Here is a 26,985-nt window from a genome sequence, read left to right on the forward strand (position 1 = left end):
ACTTTATCCCTATCATGATCAACTACTCCATTGAAAGGCTGGCAAAATTATATATTCAGGAGATAGTACGATCACATGGTGTGCCAGTGTCTATAGTATTAGACCGAGACCCACGTTTCACGTCACGATTTTAGAGGAGCTTGCAAAAGGCTTTGGGGTCTCAGTTATCATTTAGCACGATGTTTCATCCTCAAATGGATGGGCAGTTAGAGTGGATGATTTAGATATTAGAGGATATGCTACAGGCATGTGTGCTAGATTTTGTGGGTAGTTGGACCCAGTATATGCTGCTGGTAGAGTTTGCATACAATAACAACTATCAAGTCAGCATCGGCATGGCACCTTTCGAGGCGTTATATGGTAGGAGATGTCGTTCTCCACTAAACTGTGATGAAATGGGTGAGAGGCGAGTTTTGGGATCAGAGTTAGTGCAGTAGGCGTACGATAAAGTCCAACTTATTAAAGAAAGAATCAGTGCAGCTCAGATTCGGTAGAAAAGTTATGTAGATACTCGCCGTTGAAATTTGGAATTCAAAGTGGGAGACCATGTATTTCTGAAAATAGCGTCACTGAAAGGAACTATGAGGTTTGGGAGGAAGGGTAAGCTGATCCCTAGGTATATTGGCCCTTTTGAGATATTTGATAGGGCAGGGTCAGTTGTCTATTGGCTTACTTTACTACCAGTTTTATCTAGGATACATGACGTATTTCATGTTTCCATGCTGAGGAAATATGTCCCAGATCCCTCCCACGTGGTCAGTTATGCAGAGATAAAACTTAGTGATTCATTGGATTATGAGGAGATACCAGTGCAGATTTTAGACAGAAAGGAACAAAAATTGCGCAGTACGAGAATTCTGTTAGTAAAAGTCCTATGGAGGAATCACGCGGTGGAAGAAGCTTCATAGGAGCTTGAGGAAGAGATACGACAGAAATAGCTGCACCTATTCAGTGGGGACCAGCGATAATTAGGAAAAGACTCAGGTAAATATGTGATGACCCAAAAATATATATATATGATTAAAGTACAATAATAATAAAATAATAAAAATAGTCATTAAGTTAATATCAATACAGAAGTGTTTTTCTGTAGGATCCTTGATTCCATGTTTGATGCCTAAGAAAGACCTTGTCTTAGCGAGTGCTCAGAGACCATTGCGGCTCAGTCGCTCCCTGGAGGTCGGCCTGGTCAAAATGGAATTTCATAGGATAAACAGGATAGACATTGTTTGTACACGTAAATAAGTATATATACATAAAATAGTGTTTTGACAGACATAATTTGTAGAAATACATAATAAGATGATAATAATATAGGTATCATATGTGGGGCCCACAAGACTATGTGGGGTCCACATGAGTCCCGGAGCCACAAGACACTGTTTATATACGTAAATAAGTACATAAAATAATGTTTTAACTGATATAATTTGTAGAAATATATGATAAAATAATAATAATGTAAGTATCATATGCGGGGCCCACAAGACTATGTGGGGCCCACATGAGTCCCGAAGCCGTATGGAGGTTTACACGAGTCTCAAAGCTATTTAGAATGCATAAAATCGTATAAGAATTATTCGAGTTACGTAGGATCCATTCGGGTCTCGAAGTTGTGTGGGGCCCACAAGACCGTGTGGGGCCCACATGAGTTTTTAAAATTCAAATTTAATTCTTATTCAAAAATAAATAATAAAATAAATGATTACTAAAAATAGTTTAAAAGTAATAATAATAAGAATAATAATGATAATAATGATAAAGAAAAATAATAAAATAATAAAATAATAAAATAATAAAATAATTAATTAACTAATTGATTAATTAATTAGGTAAGTAATAAATTAAGAATTTATTTAATGGGAATGGTGGCAAGCACTCCCACATGGCCTCCATCCCCATCCCATACTCAACCCATACCTTGCCCATCCTTTGCCCATTCTTAAATTTTTAAAATTATAATTTCACCCATCTCCCCACACTTTTATAAATTCTATTTCTTCCCCAAAATTTTCCTATAAATAGGGAGCTCTCAACCTTCATTTTTCACAACAATTTTCCAAGGAAGAGAAGGATTAGTGAGTGAAAGAATTTGTGGTGGAGAGAGAATTTTTGAATAAATTCTCAATCACCCACTTTTTCCGATCTCATTTCTTAAAGATAATTATTGTGTTCGTAGCACACGGTAAAAGAAGAAGGTAAGTAAATTTTGATTATGTTAGTTTCTTTTTATTTTAAATTCATACTCGAGCTTATTTTGTACGTAAATTTTAATTATGTTACTTAGTTCCACAAAATTTCCATGACTTTATTTTTACGCATATTTAATTATACCAGTTCTATCTTTAATATACTTGCATCTATTTTTGGGTTAAGAAATGTTCCAATCCCCTCGGGTAAATTTTCAGCATTTCTTTCTATTCAAAAATAAAATTATATATATATTTTTAACACAAAAATTGTGTGGCATGAGTTTATTTTTACGTTACATTTTTTATGTAAATATGACTAAAGATAAGATTTTCACGATATTATTTTAAATTGCATAAATTATAATAAGATGATTTTCAAACCCCTTATGGCAACGAAAGTTCAAAGTTACAGATGCTCGGTACCGCAGCTTAAAGTTTATACGGATCAGAGTGCACCCACACTGTTTACAGAGTGGTTATTTATGTTAGTGGATTTCTCCTGAGTGCACACCTGGTTTAAGTCCAGGACTTAATAAGGAAAATCTCACTTAAAGTTTACGTACGTTGATTTAGTTTGGTCGGCCAGCCAGCTAAGTCCAGTCTTCGGACCGCACAACCCAGTCATGGGGGTAAACATGACTTACGGCAAACAGGCCTAAGGGTGGGTTTTTATAATATATGTTTATACATATTTAATTACGTGTACAAAGTTACTGATAATTTGAAGGAAAAGTGTAAGTTTACGTGAAAATGATCATTTTGGTACTTAAATGACGATCTAAGGAATCACGTATAAGGAAAAGTATATGTATGTTTATCATTAAATATTTTTACAGTTTTAAAGTTAAAAGTTTAATTTAGCAGTTATAGTATATGATTGTAAAAATTTACTGTCGAAATTGATGACAAAAGTTTTATGCAGAAATCTTTAAATTTATGTTTATTCTAAAAGAAATCTTGAAATTATAGTATTAAATATTATTTTACGAAATTCTTTAAAAGCTCATTTTGGCCACACACTAATAATAATCTTATTTACTTACTGAGCGTCGTCTCACCCCAATCATATTTTATTTCAGATAACTCTGAAGGACATGTCGGAAATCAGGCTTAGCAAGCATGCGGGTGGGGATTAGAAAAATAAAGATTAATTAGAAATATAGTATGATTTCAGATATTTACGTTTGTGTAATTTTCTTCTTTTGAAATAAGTGATTGTAACATGAATAATTAGCGCTCTGGTTTGAATAAAATTGAATTTATTTTGCTTCCGCTGTAAATTAGTAGTAAAAAGTTAATATCCCAGGCCCCTCGGGGTCGGGGTGTTACAAAATATGTAAAATTTCTTTTGTGCAGGTTAATTAGTACATGTAATAATTTGCTGTTAGTAGGTAGTGTTTTGGTTTTTGGTGAATTTTATTCTATGTGTTTTTGTAATCTCCTAGAACCCTGAATGTAACCGCGGTATTCCTTCTCTACAAGTGAGGGTAAGTAATAAAATAAGTAACCCATTTTTCTTCAAGGGATGGTGTATACTGTGGATAGCAAATTTCGAGGATGAAATTTTATAAGGAGAGGAGAATGTAGAGACCTAAAGAATTATAGTAATTAAATAATTAAAAGAAGGAGAAAAAAAAAAGGGAATTTCAAAGAGGACTGCTGCGTTCGTCGACGAACAAGCTTCTTGGGCTCGTCGACGTGGACACGTGTTTTGTCGATGAGAACTTACCAAGAGGGCTGATTTCAGGGCCTGAAATTCATTGACGAGGGTGATGTGTTCATCGACGAACCTCCTTCTTGATCTCGTCGATGAGGTGACGTGGCTCGTCGACGAGGAGGCACTTTATAAATATGCTGAATTCGGGGTTTCAGCGAGAAATGTTGCATGCAATCCCTTTCTCTCTCTCTCTCTAAAAATCATCCTCACCACCTTCTCTCTAGATTTTTGGCTTCGTTCTTCGCTGGTTTGACGATCGAAAGCTGCCACGCTACTCCTGGGAAGATTCTCCAAAAATCTGCTGGAGTAGATTGTTGGTTAGGCTAACTTGGGCACCATCCCAAAATTTGGGTAAGTTGGTTATTTTAAGTTTTATAAGGTATTTGGTATTTTTGGACTGAGGAAAATGTATTAGGTGAGATAATACTGGAGTTTTGTGGGGAAAATGTGAATTTTTGGGTGTTAAGCTAGGAACACACACAGTTGCAAGTTTGGTTAATTTTGTGAGATTCTTAGTATGATAATCTCATATTCAAATTTAATCGGTTGGTTTTGAAAATAATATCTATTAACCAAACCCTAGGCTCGAAAACCTCAGTTTGAACAACTGGATTAGAAAGTAAAAGTCGTAATCATATGTGTATAAACATATACTTTATTTTAATTGGTGAAACTTACAAAATTAACTGACATAATATAATCCCCTTACTTGTTCAAAAAGAAACAGCCTAAAGCCTTCAAAACCACGAAAACCCTAATTGCTTGAACTTGTTGAATATCGATGGCCTACGTACTAGGAGGAGGGAGAGAGAGTCGAAGAGTACGTGCGGTGAGTTCTTGGGGCTAGAGAGAGAGAGAGAGGGTCAAAACCCTAATTTTAGATGGAGAAAGAAAAAGAGTCGAGTGTGAGAGTTATGAAAACAAAAGCATAACTTAGCCCTTAAGTAAGTAGGCCCGTAGGAAAACTGTCAACGGTTTTCTTGAGCTTGACAAAATTGTCGACGATTTGGCACTTAAACCATTCCCCGCAGCTGAAATCATCGACGGTTTTTCTGAGCCTCCTAAAATCGTCTACGGTCTGGTCCTGTGCCAAACCAATTTCCTCTTTTTCCTTTTCCTTTCTCTGTTCTTTTATTTATTTCTTTATTTTCTTAGTTTGGGTTACTACAAAACCCATCAATTGTTTCTTTTGCACTTGGACAAAATCGTCGACGATTTCAGGAAAACCGTCGCCGATTTCTTCCTATAAGTCAGCATCACTGTTTTCTACAATGTTTTCTCTTTATACATGTGTTCTACTCAACATATAAGCCACATATTACAACAGGTAATATGAAATTATAGGGGAATAAAGCAAAGATAGATGATAATGTAGGGGGGGGGGAGAGAGAGAGAACGAGAGGGAGAGATAATGGCATTGGGTCATTTGTACTAACACTAGGCTAGTTGGTATAATGTGTTCAGTCCCTTACAAGGTCAAAATCATATATTTATACCCCACTCAAAGTCAAACTTAGAGTTACAACTTATCCCTCGATTGTGCACTAAACATATCTAATCTTAATTTTCCTAACAATTGACATATATATATTTGGCATAAATGGATTTTCCTTCAATGTTGACACTTTGTAGTGACCCTATTCTCCTTTCCTCTCCTAAATCTAGTTTCATTTGAAATGTGTGCGAAGTAAACTCTTCTACCACTTCTTGGTCATCATGGTAAGGTTTCTTCTTTTGATTCCAAGTAATGTACATCTTGGCTGACCTTCTTCTTGGTTGCCCAAGCTTTTTCCTATGTGTCCACAAACTGGGTTGTTTACTATCATTCTCTTGATAATGGTCAAAGTAGGTGCTCCTCGGCCAATTGTACCTTCTGATTTTCTTTGGCTTTGGTTGCTAGTCAATCCAAGGGCAAATGTCCCTTACTTAGGTTGGTGTTTTGGTCTTTTGGGTGGTGTTTTATTCACTTTATTTGCCCAACTTCTTGTATTTGGGGCGTGGCTTGTTGTTTGGGTGATATTTGCCTTACTTGGGCGGCCTTAAGCTATCCTATTCCCTTTACCCTATTTGAGTTGTCACCTAGTCAATTATATTTTGGAAGTGCACAAAGATGCAGAAAACACTATAATAAAAGAATTCGATAGTTTTCATAAAAAAATGATTATGTTATTACAATTTAGCAAATAATAATATAACTTTGGGCAAAGTACATTAACCTCTACTGAGATTTGATAAAAAGATAATACTCTCCCATGAGATTTCAAAAATTCTAAGGACCCTCCCCCGGGGTTTGTAAAAAAGACACAAATCCCTCCTTGTATTTTGTAAAAAGACAAGCTTTTTGATGAAAGATTTGTGCCTTATTTGCAAACCTTAAGGAATGTTTGTGATATTTTTGAAACTTTAGAGGAGGTTTGTCGTATTTTTGAAACCTCAAGGAGGTCTCTATATTTTTGTCAAATCTTAGAGGAGGTAAGTGTCTTTTGGCCTATAACTTTTTATAAATTTATATTAAAATATAAATAATGAATAGTTATTCCCAAATTTCACTATGGGATATGTATTTCTCTCGTATTTCATGTTGAATGGAATAAGCCCTTTTTTGGATTTGTTTATAAAAAAGGGCACTTATTATAAATCGTACTTAAAATAAGTGCTTGTTAAAAAGAAATTATTTGTCTTACTCTCAAATAAGTACTTACTACAAAATAATATTTTCCCAAACAACTTTTTGACCACTTATTAGTAGTTATTGTAGATAGGTTATGATAGCACTTGTAATATTGACAACTTTAATGATAATTCTTGTAAAATGTTAAAAAAACTCCCTCCCTTCCCCTCTGTCTCTTCCAAGGCACTTGCTATGTATAGGTTGCTCCTCCTCTGCTACCTCCTCCTTTTGCCCTCACTAACCTCCTTCAACTTATGTTGCCACTAGCACTATCTTTTCCTCCTTCTCCTTCGCCCTTAGTTGTATTTGACAATATCTTTCTCATGTCGCTGCCAATGCCACCGTTAGTAACACCTCCTCCTATGCAAGCCTCTTCCTCCTCCTCGGTCTCCCCCTCCCTCCCATTACTTCTCTTCATCATCGTGTCGAAGCCTAATTTGGTGCTGCTCCACTAGGTCTGGTGGTACTCACGAGACCACCATCAACCCCTATTTTCTTATTATTGAATTTCATTTTATGAATTAGGAATTGATGATAAACTATAAAAGATTAATATAAGCCTAATAATAGTATAAATCTAAATTCATTAATAATATTATAGTTAATTATATAATAACCATATATTGTTTTATTTATTTATAAAAATACTAAACACATCAATTTCAAAATCAATTAACATAAATATTAATTAGTTTGTTAATTAAAAATATAAAAAATGCAATTAAATATGCTATTAGAAAATTTTAATTAATTTGTTAATTAGAAAATATTTCAAATTTTAATTAAAACATCATTAATTTGTTAACTAATTTGATAATGGACAGTTAAATGGTAATTAAAATAAGTAATTATTAATTTTTAATTAAAATTATTAAAAATTTAATATCAAATATCAATTAGAAAATATTAATTAAAAAATTTAGCATAATTGAATAATTACATATTATTATGTAATGCATTATGATAATATTAATTATTATATTATATATTCAAACAATGCTTATCATAAAAGTAAGTATTCAAAATACCATTTATTTTATTAGTACTTATAATCAATACTTACTTTATAAACATCTAAATAATACTTATCACTTTAACTGTTTTTAAATTTAGTACTTATTTAAAGTATTTTTAAATTAAATACATTTTCAAAAAAGTAAGTTTTTACAAGTATCCCAAATAATTCCTAAGATAAATTTTGAATAAGTGACTTCTTTCTAAATTATTATGTTATTCTATAATTTTTATTGCATTTTTGTTTTATTTTTATCTCACTCATAAATATATACTCGGCTAAACGCAGCTTAATCTATGTAATTTATTTAATTTCCTTATTTGACATCAATAATATTAAATAAATTCAAAGTGTCATCATTTCTCCGTGTATGTGCCACTATCCAATGTGGAAACTATTTATTTAAATGATTATTAATTAACTATCAATTATTTAATTAATAATTAATTAACAGTTAATTAATGCCCCAAACAAGGCTGCCCCTTACCTGACCAGGCAAGCATGATCCTCAACAACTCCACGTCAACGCAGTGCATTTTTGCCGACACCGAAAAAGACCAACATTTTTAATTTTAACAGGAAAAAAAAAATAAATTAAATACGACGCCGTTCCGCATCGGCCTCCCGCGACGACCGGACGCGAACCCCACCATTCCAATCCAGTTAAATCCAACCCCAAAACCCGAACTGTCCCGAGACAAGACTCCGACAAAAAGACGACTACTCCCCCATCTCCGAAGCCCGACGGAAAAGTTACACTGTGAAAACACGTTCAGAGAAAGAGCGAGTTTTTCCGCGATCACGGCCGTACAATTCTGGAATCTTCTCTGGTGGTCGGCGTCTGATGGTCTGAGAAGCGGTGACCGGCGGGCAGTTCATTTTCCGGTGGAACAAAGAGATGGCAATAGCTGAGCCGAGATCGCCTTCCGATGGGAGGGTATGGGGACTTTTCAAGCTGCCCTTTCGCCACTCGGGGAGCACCCAAACGTTGTCGTCTTCGTCGTCGCACCACATTCCTCATCAGCACAACCAGAGCAATCAACAGGTACAGGGATCGACTCCCCACCCTCCCAACTCCTCGGTTTCCTCCGTCGCGAGATCTTTCTTACCTGCGAAGCGTCGGCTCCGGCTTGATCCGTCGAACAAGCTCTACTTTCCCTGTACGCCGTCTTCAATATTCTGTTTGTTTTAGCTGAATTTGTCTTGTCCTCGGTTTTATTCTTTTTGTTGTTAAATGGATGTTACACTTGTGATCTGATGGATTTTCGTCTTGAAATCTTTTCCGTTTCTTTGGATTCAGTGTTTTCTTGAGCTTAAGGAATTGCCCCACTAAGCGGACTTCCCATTTTAGCATGTGCAGAAAGTAATCATTATTAGCCATTTTCTGACTTGCTTGACATTAATTGATAAAACTATATATCTTTTCCGTGAAAATAAAAAAAAAGGAAATTTGTTTCTGATAATTGAAAACTGGAAGGGGGAAAAAAGGCGGTTAAAGGGAAAGGGGGAACCTTTTGGAGAGGATTGGCCTTATGGCATTGCTGGTTTTGGTGTCCTCTTAAATGTTTTAACATTAATTCTAATCAGATAAAGTATTAAGTAATGGAAGTATGGGCTGAACTTACCTAGAGTGATCACTTGCCCACAGGCCAAAAAGCGACTTTTGACTAAGGGAATAGCTGTTATTAGAACCGTTGCTACATTGTTTTGATTCAGAAGTGCTTCTGTTGCTAAACAGACCTCGTGTGTTTAGTAGTTCTTGTGTACCAAGTTTTATTTGTTAAACTAGGAATAGGCCTTGAAAGCTTAAGTGGTTTGGAAATGAGCTAACAATGTATACTACTTGCAGCTACCCACCTGTTGACATGCAGAGAGGCAAGCAAAGCAGTAACAATAAGTGGATAAGTTAAACTGAGCTGGGCCTAGAAATTCAAGTGTTAGGGAATGGGCTAGCAATGTGTAATGGGATGATAATATTACTAGCTTAAGCATAGATGTAATTTAAATGGCTTTGTTACTGGATCAGCTATACAATGAATGCTTGTTCAAAATTATTTTGGGTAGTACAAATTCCATCTGAGGTGGTAAGCGCGACTCTAATCCTGACGGTGACAAAAGAAGCTAGTTGATTTAAGAAAAAGATGCATTAAAGTTTGATCATCCAAAAGGAGAGCTTATACTTTTGTAGTTGTTGGGAGGAGTTGTGAAGGACCATTGTGTGGAAGGGAAGCACATGCTTCAAATTAAGGATTCCAATTTTCGGTAATGGTCTCTAAAATGCAATTATAAGAGCTCCTATATTTTGGAAAAGTATTGAACTAATGATAGGAAGGTGCAGGTGGATTATACATGGACTAGGGCCCCTTATTTTGGAGGTGTGATGCTGGGCTGCCGCCAATGTTGCTAGAGGGTGAGCCATAGCTTGGCCCTAATCGCACACCGAGGGCATATCGGTATTGGGTCAAGGCCTCGAGAGCTATGTTATGGGTCAAATCCAGTTATGTTATGATCCCTACTGTTTAATCACTTGGCAGCGAAGCTTTTACTTGTTGCCACCAGGCAAGTGTAGCCTTTAACTAGGTTTATTTTGTTCTAGATTGTTGGGTAGATGAAAATAATTTTGTCATGTTCCAAAGTGACATGCATGGGAACATTACATTTGTTCTAACCAATTGTTCAAAATGTAGGAGATGAAGTTTGCACCTTAGATTGCCCCCTCCATTTTGTCCTGGTTTTCTATTACAAAGCTCCACTTATCAAAAGATAGGTGAAAAAAAGATTCTAGATCCATGGCAAGTGAAACAGTCTAGGTTATTTCCACAGATTTGCAAGCAGATATGCTGTGAGTGTGGTTTTGTTTGGGGGTGGGGGGTGGGTGGGAGGGGGGGCACCTGTCCCTATGACTGTTGACAGTTGCTTGAGGGTGCCGTATTAGTTTGTCCCTATTTTTGAAAAAAAAAAAGCCTCTATTGCCCGCAAACCTTTTAAAAAATATGCCCTACTTTTGACCCAATTGTTTTGTGTTTATTTTTGTTTGTTTATAGATAATATAATGTATAATATGTGGGTTTATTTATGCATATAATTTTGTGTATATATTGCTCCCACTAAAAAAAAAAAAAAAGGATTCCATGGCTCATTGACATTCCAAATGGTCTTGCATTAATTTCTATGAAAATAGCCTTAATTAATTTATTGGTGTTCATATGTTTATTTTTGTTTGCGCATGGACACAATACATAACATAGAACTTGTAGTTTTTTATTTTTTATTTTTTATCTTAAATTTTTTTTTGTGTGTACTTATGGCATAGTAGTCAAAGGCGCAAGCGCACCGAGGCGCAGAGGATAGTTGGAGCCGAGGCGCGAGGCACACAATTATTAAAATTGTGTACAATGCTTATTTGGTGGGTAATTAACATAAAAGCACATCAATAGTTATATTAGAATTTAAAATGCCAAAATATTCAATAGTAATTATGACAACCCAAGTACCAGTTCCAAGTGAAACAAACATAGTTCAACATAAGTAATTACACATGCAAGATTTCAAGCTTCAGATTAGAAATGAAATAAAATTTCCAGGCTGAATTCTAGGCTGAAGGCCCAAAAGCATCTTCACTATAAAAAGAAAAGAGTACAATAAAACAGTAGCTAAATTCAGTAAAAAAAATGTTATATATTAATATATTTCAGAGAAATGCATAGTTTGTATACTACATTTCCAAAAAAATTACCAAATAGGAGCAAAATTCTGTAAAAAATGTTATATATTAATTATAAAGTATAAACTTGCATTAAACTACACACATTATATAATATTAACTTGGAGGCTTAATGCAAATTAATATTATAAGAAGAAGAAGAAGAAGAAGAAGAACTGAAGAAGTAGATGAACTGAAGAAGAAGAAGAAGAACGGAAAAAGAAGCAGAAGCGAACTCAAGAAGAAGAAGAAGAAGAACCGAACAAGAAGAAGCAAAAGAAGAGCTGAAGAAGAAGAAGAAACTGAAGAAGAAGAAGATGAAGAAGAAGAACTGAAAAAGAAGAAGCAGAAGAAGAACTGAAGAAGAAGAAGAAGACATCGACGACGACTTACTAGCTTGAAAATTGAAGCAGCATGACGACTCACGAAGGCTCGAAACTCAATGACGAAGGGCCCCTACTGGTTCGAAGGCTCAAAGACGAACTGACGAAGGGCTCCTGCTGGTTTCAAGGCTCGAAGACGAAGAGTTCATGTTGGTTCAAACTTTGAAGGGTTGAAGATGAAGGGCTCCTGCTGGTTTCGTACTGCTTCAAAGGATCGATTGGTTGAAGGCGAACTTCTCCTGCTGGCTTTGTGCTGCTTCGTAGGGTCGAAGACGAAGGGCTAGGGCTGGTGCAAGTCGAACTGTCGAAGGCTGGATTGCTGGAAGTGGGCTGGGGCTGGTTCTAGCTACGTTTTATTTCTTAACAGCTTCAAAAATTTCAAGGCGCGACTCACTGCGCCTGAAGAATCAGTGTGCCTACCTGCACCTCTTGAAGGTCGCCTCGTCTAAAAAAGGATGAGGCGCTAGCTTGGTTGCCTCGCTGCGCCTCGTGCCTAGGTGCGCTTTTAACTACTATGACTTATGGTTCCCACTTGAAAAAAAAAAAAAAAAAAAGTTCAACGTCTTGTTGAAATTCTCAAAAGTCTCTGCCTTAAAGCTTAATGTCTATAGAAGGGATTTAACTAGGGGTTTGTTTTGTATCCTTTTTGTTTATGTACAGTGAATAAATAGATTATGAAAACGCATTTGTTTATGTTGCTAGTTTTATGCTTTTGTAATTGGTTTTCAAATGTTTGCGAAAAAATTGAAAATCATGTTTTCAATTTTATGGTTTTCAGTTATTTTGGCAACTTGTTGCTAGAATAGTTTGAAATCTAGAATTAATTTTTTTAGATTAAATCATTCATTTTTTACATACTTCTTAATTAAAATTAAATAAATTGATCATAAGAATTTAAAATATAATTAAAATAAATTTATCCATAAAATTTCAAAAAAAATTAAAAATAGTAAAATCCAATTACAAAATATTTTTACTATTTTTCAATTTTCATGTACAATAAGATTATTTTTGCAAAAGTGAATTTTGAAATATAATAATTAAGTAAAATCATTATAATAATTTTTATTTTTATTATCATATTTTAAATTTGTACTATTTTGTACTTTTTTATTTTAATCATATCTTTTCAATTGTTATTTGAGTCAAGGATAAAATGAACATTTCTTTTTTAAGAAAAATTTTAATTTGTTTTAGTTTTAGAAAAATTAACCAAGCAAGTTGCTGGTTTCTAGTTTTTTAGTCTCTGCTTCTGGTTTTCTTTTTTCATAATATTTTGCAATGATACCACACTGCCCATTAGTGTTTGTTTAATGTCATTTCCATTTTCTATTTTTTAGCTTTCATTTCTCTATAGTGAAGAAATAGATTATGAAAACACATTTGCTTATATTATCAATTTTTTTTTCTATTGATTTTCAGCTATTTTTGAAAAAACTAAAAAACAAAATTTCTAATTTTCAATTATTTTGGCAACTTATTGCTAGAATAGTTTCATATCCAAAATTAATTTTTGTTGATTAATCATTCATTTTATACATAATTTTTAATTAAAAATTAAAATAAACATTCACATGAGTTTAAAATGCTATAAAATATCCATAAAATTTTCAAAGTTTTAAAAAAATAATGAAATCCATTTAAAGAAAATATTTTAATATTTTTCAATCATAATGTACAATAAAAATTGTTCTTGTAAAGTGAGTAAAATGATATAATACTTTTTATTTTATTATAATATTGATTATATTATTTTTTTACTTTTTTATTTGATCATATTTTTTACTTGTTATTTAATTTAAGAACAAAAATGAACACATAGTGAATTTTAAATTTGTTTTAGCTTTAAAAATAATAACCAATAGATTGTTGGTTTTAGGTTTTTAGTTCTTGTTTTTGGCTTTTAGTTTTCATTTTCGTTATTTTTGACAGTGATACCAAATGACCCGAACTTATCAATAATTTATATGCTTGTTTTTGTTTGTGCATAAATAATATAGTGCATAATGTGTATTACAACAATAACAATAATAACAAGCCTTAAGTCCCACTTAGTGGGGTTGGCTACATGAATCCTATTCCGGCAAATCATCGGTTGTGAGCATTTTCTTATACTAGATTAAGAGTTATTAAATCCTTCTTCACTACCTCATTCCAAGTTTTTAGGCCTACCCTCACTATTTTTCATGCTAGAAATAATAACTAACTCCTTCCTCATAGGTGTGCTGTTAGGCATGTGTTTCTAATGCCCAAGCCATCTAAGCAACCCCTCTCTTATCTTGTCTTCGACTTGAGCTGTGCCTAGATTATTGTGTATATGCTCATTCATTAATTTATCTTTCAATGTTATACCACTTATCCACCTTAACATTTTGAACCGTAAAAACATATTTGGCCTTGTAGCCGCCTTATAGAACTTTCTTTTTTAATTTTAAGGATATTCTACCATCACACAACATGTCTGACGCACTCCTTTTTACCCAACTTGCTTTAATTCTATGTATCATATCTTCAACTTCCCCTTTCACTTGCATAATAGATCTAAGATATCAAAATATACAAGTACCATTGACTTCTTGATTATCAAATTTAATCTTCTCTCCACTACTCTTTAGTTATTGAAATTACATTTCATATATTCTATCTTATTCTTACTTATCCTAAAACCTTTAGACTCTAAAGAAGTTCTCCAAAGTTCTAACTTGGATTCCACTCCACTCCTACTCTCATCAATCAAGATAATATCATCTGCAAACAATATATACCAAGGGATCTCATTTTGGATATTCCTAGTGAGTTAATCATTCACTAAATTAAAAAAACTAAGGATTCAAAGTAGAATTTCAATATATATCTATTGTGATTGGAAAATCTCTAAATTCCTCTCCTACAGTCGTAATGCTAGTCATAACTCTTATCATACATATCTTTAATGACCTCAATATATCTGCTGCATGCTCCTTTCTTTTCTAACACTCGCCAAAGAATTTCCCTAGGTGCGATATATGCAAGTCCATCTTCCTTTCCCTGAACTTTTCCATTAATATTCTTAAAATATGAATAGTTTTTGTTGTCTATTTCCCATACAGATTCTCTGAAACCCTCATTTCTTGTCTTATTCTTTGTTGAATTACCCTTTTCCATAGTTTCATCGTATGTCTCATTATCTTAATTGCACACTAGTTATTATAATTTTGAATATCACCTTTGTTTTTATATAAATGTATTAATGTACTTCTCTTCCATTCCTCTGGAATTTTCTTGGTTTTAATAATAATGTTGAATAGATTAGTTAATAATATACTTTATCCCCTAAACATTTACAAACTTCAATTGGTATGCTATCTGGTCTTATAGATTTCTAAAGCCATCTTAAATTTAAGGACTTTAATTTTGCTAATAAACCTACGTAATGTATATTATATAGGTTAATTTATGTTGAGTATTGCCTTAACAGAAAACCCTTTCACAAATTTAATAACCCTTAATCTAATAGAGGAAACACTCTGAATCAGGTGAATTGGCGGGAAAGGATTTATGTAGCCGACCGCACCTAATGGGACTTTGCCTTAACAGAAAACCCTTTCACAAATTTAATAACCCTTAATCTAATAGAGGAAACACTCTGAATCAGGTGAATTGGCGGGAAAGGATTTATGTAGCCGACCGCACCTAATGGGACTTTGTTACTGCTGCTGCTGTTGTTGGTTCACTTATGTGTTAATTTCTATAAAAAGCCTTAATTAACTTATTGTTCATATGTTTATTTTCTGTGCTTAAATAATATAATATATAATATATAATATATAATATAAAAATATAATATATAATATATAATGTGTAGGTTTATTCACGTGTGCATGTATGCGCATGTGTATTGCTTGCTTGATCCCATTTGTAAAACTTCCTGGATCTTCCATTGTTTTACTTTGCACCTTCAGTTTTGAAAGTTAGAAACATTTTTATGCAAATTATTTTAACAAATTGAGTTTGTTTTGACCCTGCCTAGTGGGAATTAAGGCATTTTTTTGTTGTTTATAATTATGTTTATACTCAATCCTAATTGAAGTCAGTTTCAATACTGAACCAAATTCTGGGTAAAGTTTGGCTGTTGCAACTCCCAAAGTGGTATTAGTCAATTTTTACTGTTTTCTGAAAGGGCGTTTCATCAAATATGTTGATCGGTTGCAAGTTGTTTAACTTGTCAGAAGTTTGGATGGGTGTAGGACTTGTGGAGGCAGCACTTTTCTCTGCTGTAGTTTCTTCTTCTTCCTCCTTTTTCTTCTAGGTAGAATCAGCTGCTAGCTGTATAAACAATGCCATCAAAGTAATGGATTTCCCGATCCCATAAAAAGTTTCCTGAAGTGCAGTACCTAATAATCTAAATATTAGTATTTTTTCCATTTGATAGACAAATCTATTATCCTACTTTTCGTGCTTTTTTTGTTATATGGTGCTCAATTGAATTAGTTCTTATTACATGCATTCATGTTGGCATGCACATTACATGCATGCATATTCTTAGTTTTTTTCAAATGCATCAATAGCCACTCCAAAGAAAAATGCACAAAAGTCGAACAAACCATGTTTTTGTTGATGTCAAATGCATTTGAGCATGAGGGTATTCTCTTTCTCCTTCTCTCTCTTGAACACAAATGTTTCTGTTATTTCTTTTGCTTCTGATAGAGATTGAACTGTTAACTCTGATTTATTGGATTTCTATTTGCTTCCTGATAATTAGCTGATGTTTTGTTTTCTTTTTTTCCCCTTTCTTCATGCATTATGTGGCTTATAGATGAACCTGGTAAGCAGGTAAAGAGTGCGATTAGGATTAAAAATACAAGCAAGTCCCATGTAGCTTTCAAGGTATGTGTAGAACGTTTATGGAATATTCCCTTTATCCCAGCAGAGATTTATGTTTTCTGTCGGATGTGAATTGTTTAGGTTCTTGATGATTGATGCATGACATATTTTGACATTTCTTTCTTTTGCTACCTGATTGTACCATCTAACAAGTTGCATATTTTGTTTTAGTTTCAAACAACTGCACCAAAAAGCTGTTTCATGCGTCCTCCTGGAGCGATCCTTTCTCCTGGGGAAAGTCTCATAGCAACTGGTATTAAATTGTCCATAGTGCTCTGCCTGTATATATGGTTAATTGGTTTTATTTCATGATTGTGTATTTGATAGTATATTTAATACTGCTGCTGCCACTTCCATTGTTTTTACTTTATTAATTTTTGATGGGTGTGCTAGTGTTCAAGTTTGTGGAACATCCAGAGAACAATGAAAAACAAATGGATCCGAAGAGCAAGCTCAAATTTAAAATCATGACTCTAAAGGTGAAAGGACCGATGGACTATGTGCCAGAGCTGGTATGTTGTTATGGTGGTTTGTAATTGTCGTTATCTGACTGAGAATTTGGATGGAACTTGCCTGATATATATATGTATATATATATATTCAATATTTTGTACTTCCGCATTTTTTCTTGATGGGATTGAAGAACATGCTCCAAATTGTTTGATCTTTAGGGAACTTATATGCAATCAAAAGGCTGATTTTTTCTGCATTCAACCTGCCACCTGTAGAAAAGAGAGCCATGCTGTCCATGCATCTGGACTGCATTCCTAGTCTTTACATGAACAATGTCTTGACATGTTGCTGGCATCTAGTCTATTCTTGGACTCTGAAGCTTGGCTTGCCAGCTGCCAGTTGTAGCTTCTGATTGCAGAGGAGCTTTATCTCTTCTTTTGTGTTTGTTTTTTTTTTTTGGTTCCTTTTAAGAGGGGTGTTTTGTTTTTTGTGTTTTTTTTTGGTTTTGCTTTGTTTTTTTGGGGGGGGTGGGGAGGGAATGGAATTTGGAGGATTTGTTGCAGCGTGAGCTTTAAGTTTTCATAAAACTAGAGTTTATTTGTAGCAAAACCACTCTACTGCTTACCATTTGTTCTGCGCGCCCCCCCCTTCCCCTTCCCCCTCCCCCTCCCCCTCCTCCTCCTCCTCCTCCTCCTCCTCTCTCTCTCTCTCAACTGCCATAGAACTTAATGCTTCTCTTTTGCTCAGTTTGATGAGCAGAAGGATCAAGTGACAGTGGAGCAGATACTGCGGGTTGTTTTTCTGGATGTGGAGCACCCCAATCCTGTAAGTACTGTTGAGTACTGTTGATTTGACTTTGTTTCAGTGTACTTTTATTTTCTTGAAGTAAAAATAACCCGATCACGAGATTGTGCTTCAGAATTCCCTCAAGGCTCTTGATAAATTGAAGCGCCAGTTGGCTGAGGCCGAGGCTGAACTTGAAGCCCGCAAGAAGCCTCTGGAAGATACTGGTCCGAAGATTATCGGTGAAGGCCTTGTCATAGATGAATGGGTGAGCTAACTCTCTTTTACCCACATCTGTGCAATTTCCTTCTTGTATGACGTTTTTCATTTTGTTTGAACTCCCCATATGTCTCTTTTGTAGAAAGAGAGAAGGGAAAGGTACCTTGCTCGACAACAGATTGAAGGAGTAGACTCCTTATAGAGGGGCGGTTTCTTTGAAATGCTTTCCATTTAATTGAATGGAAATGTACCACTTGGGTCATTTTCTGTGTGTTATATTTGGGTGTAATGAGAAAAGTGTGTTGTATTATTATTAGAATTGGATAGGGAACTTCAACATCTGTTGCTATTATAGAAGGAAAAAAACAATAAAAAATGGAAGATGAATCTTGTGTGCTTCGAAGCCTGCATACACTTTTAGTGGCCAGTTATCTGTAGATAATGTGGTTTTTCTCATAATAAAAAATTAGCAACGGAGTGTTCTTAATGATCTATTGGGTACTGCAAATTGGCATTGTGGCGAACATGTTATAATTAATTTTTATGCTTTTGAGTATTGTGTTTGGAAGCATGGATTTAGAGTTTTAGATTTTGATTTGTGTGAATTTATATAAAATTTAAGATAATTTTACATATAATTTTATTAAAATTTGTATAAATTCAAATACGAAGTCTGAAGTTTTATATTTCTAAACGTGGATAATATTTTATTTAAGTTGATACAATATTTTCAAGGAGAGGGTAAGGGAGCGATAATATTGTTAATAAAATTATATTGTTGCAAGAAAAATAGAATGGATAAGCATGCATTTCCCCATTATTTTATTTTATGCACATGATTCAAAATACTTACGAGCTCATTGTTTTGTTTTAAATTATAGTTTTTAAGAATAAAATAAATTTTAAGTCATATTAGTATCATAATTTTTTTATTTTTTAAAAGCATGAGTATTTGAATCTAAAATTATGAAATTATTAGAAACTCTACGTGAACGCATGATTGTTTAAAGTTTACAAGAATATTTTTAAATTATTAGAGAGCAATGTCTTTCTTTTTGGTTCTTGTAATATTAACATGGATGATGTTTTTAGGGAAGCACTAGACTTGAGATTATTTAATTAATTTAAGACATTCCATGCGAGGGTACTGACGTTTAGGGCCCATTAGAAGTTTTTAAAAATTTGGAAAAAGAAAAAAATATAAATGATTCTAACTTTTCTTATTTAATTATCAACAAAAATAAAATAAACAATCAATTAAAATATATAACAAAAATTCTATGTACTCATTATTAACATTTATATTTTCTTAATTTAAAAAAATTTTCCTTCTTTGTTTTATTTTTTATTTTTTTTAAAATAAAATCATTACTTTAAATAGATCTTTAATTAGTTACAACTTCGAGTGAGGATGTATCAATGAACAATTTTAAGATTAGTTTTTTTCTTACTACGTTTCACGGTCCTACGTTGAATGTGTATTAGGGAGATCTTGGACTTATGAGGAGGATTTGAGCTCCAATTAAGTGAGGCGCCTTTGATAGGATAAACTCGTGAGACCAATGGGCCAATGCGGACAATACCTTAGCGGAGTTGGGCACAGAACCATTATATTTGGTATCAAAGCCTCCGAGGGTACTATTATGTGAGTAGATCTATCTTGGGGGGTACTATCATATGAGTGGATCCTACACAAAGATGTAGGCCACTTTGATGAGGACGTCAGAGATCAAATGAGAGGGCTTGTCACGGTCTCATATTGGATGTGTATTAGGGAGATCACACTCACAAAGATGTCAGAAATCGAACGAGAGAGCCCATCACAAACTCACATTGGATGTGAACTTGGGAAATTATTGACATCAGAGATTGGACAAGAGAGCTTGCAATAGTCCCACATCGAATGTGTACTAGGGAGATCTTAGACTTATGAAGAGAGTTTGGACTCCAACTAAGTGACACACCTTTTATAGGACAAACTCGTGAGACCAGTGAATCAAAGGGACAATACCTCACTAAAGTTAAGTCCAAGACCGTTACACTACGACAGTACCATATATCCCCTCTAATAAAACTATGTCATGCTAGTAATTTGACCTAATACAGTACATGACATGATTTTAATATTGGTATAGTGAAAATAATTTCTTCTATTCAAATAACTTGAGGTTAATAGATTAATAAATAAGTGAAAGAGAGATTGGCGCTCAGGGATAAAGCAAAATATTTTGAAATTCAGAATTTGTATTTAAATTTATATAAATTTTAAAAATACAGTAAAAATTATAATTTTTTTTAAATTTATATAAACTCAAAACCGAAATAAAAAATTACTATATCCAAACCATCCCCTCCCAAAAAGGCAAAAAAAAAAAAAAAAAAAATTCATGCTCAAATTTAAATCATGAGTCTAAAGGTGAAAGGACCGGTGGACTATGTGCCAGAGCTAGTATGATGTCTAACTGATATGATGGTGGTTTGTAATTGTCATTGTCTGACTGAGAATTTGGATGGAACTTGCCTGATATATATATATATATTCAATATTTTGTACTTCCGCTTTTTTTTTTTTTTTTTTTTTATGGGATTGAACATGCTCCAAATTGTTTGATCTTTAGGGGACTTATATGCAATCAAAAGGCTGATTTTTGCTGCATTAAACCTGCCACTTGTTGAAAAGAGAGCTATGCGGTCCATGCATCTGACCTGCATTCCTAGTCATTACATGAACAATGTCTTGACATGTTGCTGGCATCTAGTCTATTCTTGGACTTTGAAGCTTGGCTTGCTAGCTGCCAGTTGTAGCTGTTAGGATTGTGAGCATTCAAATTAAAGTGATACCAAAATTTTAACGTGGTTTAGTCAATAACGACTTACGTCTCGGAGCATACACCAAATATTTACTATCGTCGAAAAAATTATAATTCTCACACACACTCTCTCTCTTTTCCTCCCTTCTTCCTCTCTGCTCTCTTTGAGCTTCTCTGTGCTCTCTCTGCACTATATGTTACATCTTCCACAACCCTCTATTTATAGGGCTTGGAATTTACATTACAATTAAAATAAAATCAATTACATATGGAAGTTACAATGGAGAGGTTTAATGGTGGATAAATGCACCATGCGTTTTTAACTCAGCTCCTAGCTTGTAACGCGTGAGATTAATTTCACTGCGTTTTCCAACTCAGCTCCTCTTGGTTGTCTTCTGGCTCCAATTCTAACAATCTCCCACTTGGAGAAAGAGATACCTCCTCAACCAGAGTATCATGAATAAATGATGTGCTCATAATATGTGTCTTCAAGTATGAAGACTAACTGAAGTTGAGCACAACTTCAGTTTCTCTGTAGTCGCCACCTTCTTGTTTGCTCGATTTTTACGGACTAATATGATGGCTGTCAGCTTCACAACTGGTGTAAAAATGCTGGTGTAGTCAATCCCTTTCTTCTACTCAAAGCCTTTGACTACCAACCGAGGCTTGTACCTTCTGGAACCATCATGCTCCTCTTCGATTCTGTACACTCACTTGTTGTGAAGGCCTTTGGGAAACTTCCACATTCTGTTGGAGGTGAGGGACTTCATCTCATCCTTTATCGCAAGCTCCCACTTGCTCGTATCTGCCACATAACATGCTTCATCATAGCATTTGGGCTCTCCTCCATCTGTAGGAAGTAAGTAATAAATATACCTTCTATTTGGTATATGAGACCGAGTAGATCTCCTAAGCTTCGAAGTTAGAGTAGGAGATGGTGATGCGACGATCTGCTCCACTGGTTCCTCCACCTGAGGATTCTCGGTATTCTGCCTAATACATTTTGAGTGGACTAGTTTTAGTCCCTTCTTCTTTGGGGCATGGGTGTTTATCTGGAAACTAACCCTCTTCTGTTTCTTGACTATACAATTCTCACACATGTCAACCTGCATTGACTGTAGACCACTCAATTTTTCCTTTGAGTGTATCACCTTGAGTCCCTTATCGCTCATGTGACAAAGTCGTTGGTGTTAGATGTCACTATCATCATTTCTTTCAGCAACTGAAATAGACATGGAGTAACTGGAGATTAGAAAAAGTGTTGCGCTTTTCTTACCTCGTGCAATCGTTAGTACATCCTTTGAAACTTTTCATTCATCGCCAATGAATTTCATCGTGTATCCCTCATCTGCCAGCTGACCAATTGAGATCAAAATCTTTCTTAGGTCTGGAATATACGTAATATCCTTCAGCTTCCATACTGACCCATTTATATTGATCTTCACAACTCCTTGCCGGTTACATTGCAAGGTTGATCGTTGCCAAGGTACACCTTACCAAAATTACCTAGTGTGTACTCTTCTAGGCAATCTCTGCAGCATGTGGCATGAAATGAGGCTCCGGAGTCTAAGACCCAAGAATCCTGCTTGCTTTCCAAAGAGCAGATCAACATCTCATCATTCTCGGAAGCAATATTTGCTTTTGTCTTTGCCTTCATCTCGAATTCTTTCTTCTGACTTCTGCATTGGTTCTGGTAATAACCAGTCTTTCTACAGTTCCAGCACTTAATAACTTTTGTGCTCTGGGAACCTGTGTCCTGAGTACCTCTGGGATTTTCGGATTTAGACCGTCTGGGCCTAGATTTGCCGCGCTTGTTTGATCTTCCATGTCTGTTTCCTCTGCCTCGACTCTCCATGTTCAAGGCTGAACTTGAAGTGGAGCCATGGTTCGACTGCATTCTTATTTCCTCCATCAAAATCATGCTGACGACTTCATTGTGTACAAGCTTCGATTTTCTTGCGGAGCTACTGATGGCAGTAACGACACCATTCCAACTTTCAGGCAACTGACTGAGAATCAGTAGGGCTCGAATCTCATTATCAAACGTTATCCTGACTGAGGCGAGTTGATTAGACAACTCATTGAAGTTATTCAAATGTCTACTGAAACTCTCACCTGCAGACATGTTCATCGTAAATAGTCTTTTCATTAGATGTACCTTGTTTGCGGCTCAAGGCTGCTCGTACATATTAAAGAGCGCATCCATCAGAGACTTGGTGGATGTTATATGCTTGATATTGAACGCCACAGATTTCGACAATGTCATTCTAATGGCTCTGAGGGCTTTTTGGTCAAGCAACTCCCACTCGTCTTCATTCATGGATGCTGGCTTACCCTTCAACGGCAAGTGCAATTCCTTCCCAAACAAATAATCTTCTATTTGCATCTTCTAGAAACCAAAATTGTTTCCATTGAACATTTCAATTTTTGAGCTCTTTTCATTTGACATCTTGATTCACTAATCTAAAGATAGAATTAACTCAAATGGATAGTGCGGTTGGATCCGAAACGATTGAAAACCCTAAAAATGGTTCAAGTTGCTCGAACAACGGCCAAAAATGACTTCGAAAAGCTCAGTCAAAGTTTTGGTCAAACCTGGTCAAACTTGTTGACATGGTAGGTGTGGGGCCCACCTGAAGACGTGGTAGGGTGGGGCCCACTTGCTGTCGTGGCAGTGGGGTCCACCTCCTGACGTGGCACTCTGACGCTGACGTGGCCCTTTCCTGATCTGGCGCCCTGGGCGTAGGGTCAGACCCGGGTTAGGAATCGGATCTTAGGTTACCCCAGGTCTGAGTGACTTGTCGGGTCAGGTTGGGTAGTGAACTGGGTCGGGTCGAGGCAGATCGGGCAAAGAAGACACGTGCAACGCATGTAGCGTGTGAGGGATCTGTTCACCGGCGCATGGAGAGGGGTCTTGCTCCGGCAAGGCGCGTGGGGGCGCGTGAGGCTTCTCCAAAACTCCGTTCAAGCTTCATTTTGCACCTTTCTCTTCGTCTCGGCGAGCTGAATGCAATGGTGGCCTCAAAACACAGTTTTGATCAACTAGACAGAGCTCTGAATTTTGGAGTCACTTCCGATTAGGCTTTTCTGCTCTAATCGGGCTCTGATACCACTTGTTAGGAACCTGTGAGCATTCAGATCAAAGTGACACCAAAATTTTAACGTGGTTCGGTCAATAATGACCTACGTCCACGGAACACACACCAAATATTCACTATCGCCGGAAAAATTACAATTCTCACACACACTCTCTCTCTCTATCTTCCTCCCTTCTTCCTCTTTGCTCTCTTTGAGCTTCTCTATGCTCTCTCTGCACTATATGTTACATCTTCCATAGCCCTCTATTTATAGGGCTTGGAATTTACATTACAATTAAAATAAAATCAATTACATATGGAAGTTACAACGAAGAGGTTTAATGGTGGATTAATGCACCACGCGTTTCTGACTTAGCTCCTAGCTTGCAATGCGTGAGATTAATTTCACCACGTTTTCCAACTCAGCTCCTCCTAGTTGTCTTTAGACTCCAGCTCTAATAGTAGCTTCTGATTGTAGAGGAGCGTTATCTCTTCTTTTGTGTTTTTTTTTTTTGGTTCCTTTTAAGAGGGGTGTTTTGTTTTTTGTGTTTTTTATTTTTGTTTGGTTTTGCTTTGTTTTGGTTTGTGTTTTTTTTGGGGGGGGGGGGGGGGGTGGGGAGGGAATGGAATTTGGAGGATTTGTTGCCTCGTGAGCTTTAAGTTTTCATAAAACTAGAGTTGACTTGTAGCAAAACCACTCTACTGCTTACCATTTGTTCTGCGCCCACCCCCCATTCTCTCTCTCTCTCTCTCTCTCTCTCTCTCTCTCTCTCTCTCTCTCTCTCTCTCTACTGCCATAGAACTTAATGCTTCTCTTTTGCTCAGTTTGATGAGCAGAAGGATCAAGTGACAGTGGAGCAGATACTGCGGGTTGTTTTTCTGGATGTGGAGCACCCCAATCCTATAAGTACTGTTGATTTGACTTTGTTTCAGTATACTTTTATTTTCTTGTGGGCATTTTGCATTTTGCCATTCACATGTGAAGTAAAAATTACCCGATCATGAGATTGTGCTTCAGAATTCCCTCAAGGCTCTTGATAAATTGAAGCGCCAGTTGACTGAGGCCGAGGCTGAGCTTGAAGCCCGCAAGAAGCCTCTGGAATATACTGGTCCGAAGATTATTGGTGAAGGCCTTGTCATAGATGAACGAGTGAGCTAACTCTCTTTTACCCACATCTTTGCAATTTCCTTCTTGTATGACGTTTTTCATCATGTTCGTGTTCGAATTAAAGAAGGGTCGGCTTCTCTATGGTTTGTCCGTTGGTTAGCCTTCGGCCCCCTTTGTGCTAAGGTTCAGGAAATTAGTAACCATAAGCTTCAAACTCGAGATTGTTGGGATAGAATGGGTGGAATGTTGATTTATTAGTGAATCTGTTGGGTGAAGATTAGGCCGAGGAAGTAATGAACTCTGTTATTTCTTGTAAGAAGGGTCCAAATACAGTAATTTGGGAACCTTCAACAGATGGGAAATTCACCATGACAAGTGCTTGGGAAATTATAAGGGAGCATAAAGAGGAGTTCTCAGTTGCAAAATGGATCTAGTATCCTATGTTGCCAAAAAGGGTGTCAATTTGTATGTGGAAGTTTTGGTTCGCTCGTCTTCCGGTTGATACTCGTATTGAAGAAGTAGGTGTCCAGATGGCCACTCGATGTGATTGTTGTTCAAATGCCAAGATTGAATCTCTAGACCATGTGTTTTGCACCAGATCTTTTACTTAGGAGGTATGGAAAAAAGCAGCAGTGGCGTTGGGTGTTAGTTGTATGGCAATGAGTACTTGGAAAGACAGAGTTAATGTCTGGTTTAGTTGTGTAAGACGGGCCTCACAGTTTGGCATTTTGGTAGGTCTTATACCTAGTCTCATCATTTGGAGACTTTGGACTCGTCGATGTAGAGTTAGGATGGAATCAATTCATGATTCGGAGAGAACTGTGTGGTTTGATATTAAATATTGGCTGAGATCCATTTCAGACAAGCTAAATAAATGTGCGCTTGTTTCTTGCACGAATATTGCAGTCCTTTATGCTTTGGATATTCAAGTAAAAAATATGGGGGTGCGTCTTCCTCATGTAGTCAGATGGTGTAAACCTGGGATAGGTTGGGTTAAGTTGAATGTGGATGGGAGCTGTAGAGGTAACCCAGGGAATTGTGGTGGTGGAGGGGTGATAAGAGATGAAAAAAGTTTATTTAAAGCAGCTTTTTCCTCATTATTGGGTTTTGGAACAAATAACATGGCTGAATTGAAGGTGATTATTTTAGGGATTAATCTGTGCAAAGTTCTCGGATTTTATCAAGTAGAGATCGCATGTGACTCTGCTTTGTTGGTTCAGTGGATAAATTTTGGGAAGTGTTCAGTTTGGAACTTATGGGAATTGTGGGAAGAACTTACGCTAGCATCAAGAGGTATAGAGTTTAAGGTGGAACATGTTTACAGGGAGGCGAATAAAAGTGCAAATTTCTTTGCCAAACAAGGTGAATCTGGTATTTCTTGATCATATAGTTGCCAAGATGATTTTCCTTAGCAAGTCAAGGGAATGATTCAATTGGACTTGTTGGGTTTTCCTTCTTTGCGCTCATGATATTTTGTGTTATTACACTTTTAGTGGTTTAGTTTTTTAGTTTTTTGGTTGCTGGTGTTTGGTTTTTTGGTTTGGTTTATGTTGGTTAAGTTAATTTTAGGGTCTTGGAATTTGCTTTTGTTGTCCCAAAGTCTCAAAATTGTAATCACAGTTTTCCTTCGCCATAAGTGAGGGGTTTTCTAATAAAGTTAGGAGGTGCCGCCCTTTTTTACCAAAAAAAAAAAGAAAAGAAAAAAAAGAAAAGAAAAAGAGAAGGGAATGGTACCTTGCTCGACAACAGATTGAAGGGGTAGACTCCTTATAGAGTAGATCTATCTTTTGGGGGGGGGGGGGGGGGGGGGGAGGTTACTATCATGTGAGTGGATTCTACATAGAGATGTAGGCCACTTTGATGAGGACGTCAGAGATCAAATGAGAGGACTTGTCACGGTCTCACATCGGATGTGTACTAGGGAGATCACTCTCACAAAGATGTCAGAAATCGGACGGGAGAGCCTATCACAAACTCACATTGGATGTGCA

The 26,985-nt window shown here is 35.9% G+C and overlaps 2 protein-coding genes across 2 annotated transcripts; both read left to right on the forward strand.

Annotated features, from left to right (window-relative positions):
* The first annotated feature begins 8,195 nt into the window (after window positions 1-8,195).
* On the forward strand, window positions 8,196-18,489 carry LOC131152863 (vesicle-associated protein 4-2-like). Its single transcript, XM_058104800.1, has 7 exons — window positions 8,196-8,755; window positions 16,477-16,547; window positions 16,716-16,797; window positions 16,938-17,056; window positions 17,745-17,822; window positions 17,917-18,048; window positions 18,142-18,489. The coding sequence occupies exons 1-7, from the start codon at window positions 8,494-8,496 to the stop codon at window positions 18,199-18,201; spliced, it is 804 nt and encodes a 267-aa protein (XP_057960783.1). The 5' UTR covers window positions 8,196-8,493; the 3' UTR covers window positions 18,202-18,489.
* A 1,914-nt stretch (window positions 18,490-20,403) lies between these two features.
* LOC131153703 (vesicle-associated protein 4-2-like) lies at window positions 20,404-26,767 on the forward strand. Its single transcript, XM_058106151.1, has 4 exons — window positions 20,404-20,448; window positions 24,712-24,798; window positions 24,917-25,036; window positions 26,708-26,767. Exons 1-4 carry the CDS (start codon window positions 20,404-20,406, stop codon window positions 26,765-26,767), a joined length of 312 nt encoding a protein of 103 aa, XP_057962134.1.
* The last annotated feature ends 218 nt before the right edge of the window (window positions 26,768-26,985 follow it).

This window comes from Malania oleifera, chromosome 4 (assembly GCF_029873635.1).
Source record: "Malania oleifera isolate guangnan ecotype guangnan chromosome 4, ASM2987363v1, whole genome shotgun sequence".
NCBI classification, from domain to species: Eukaryota; Viridiplantae; Streptophyta; class Magnoliopsida; order Santalales; family Ximeniaceae; genus Malania; species Malania oleifera.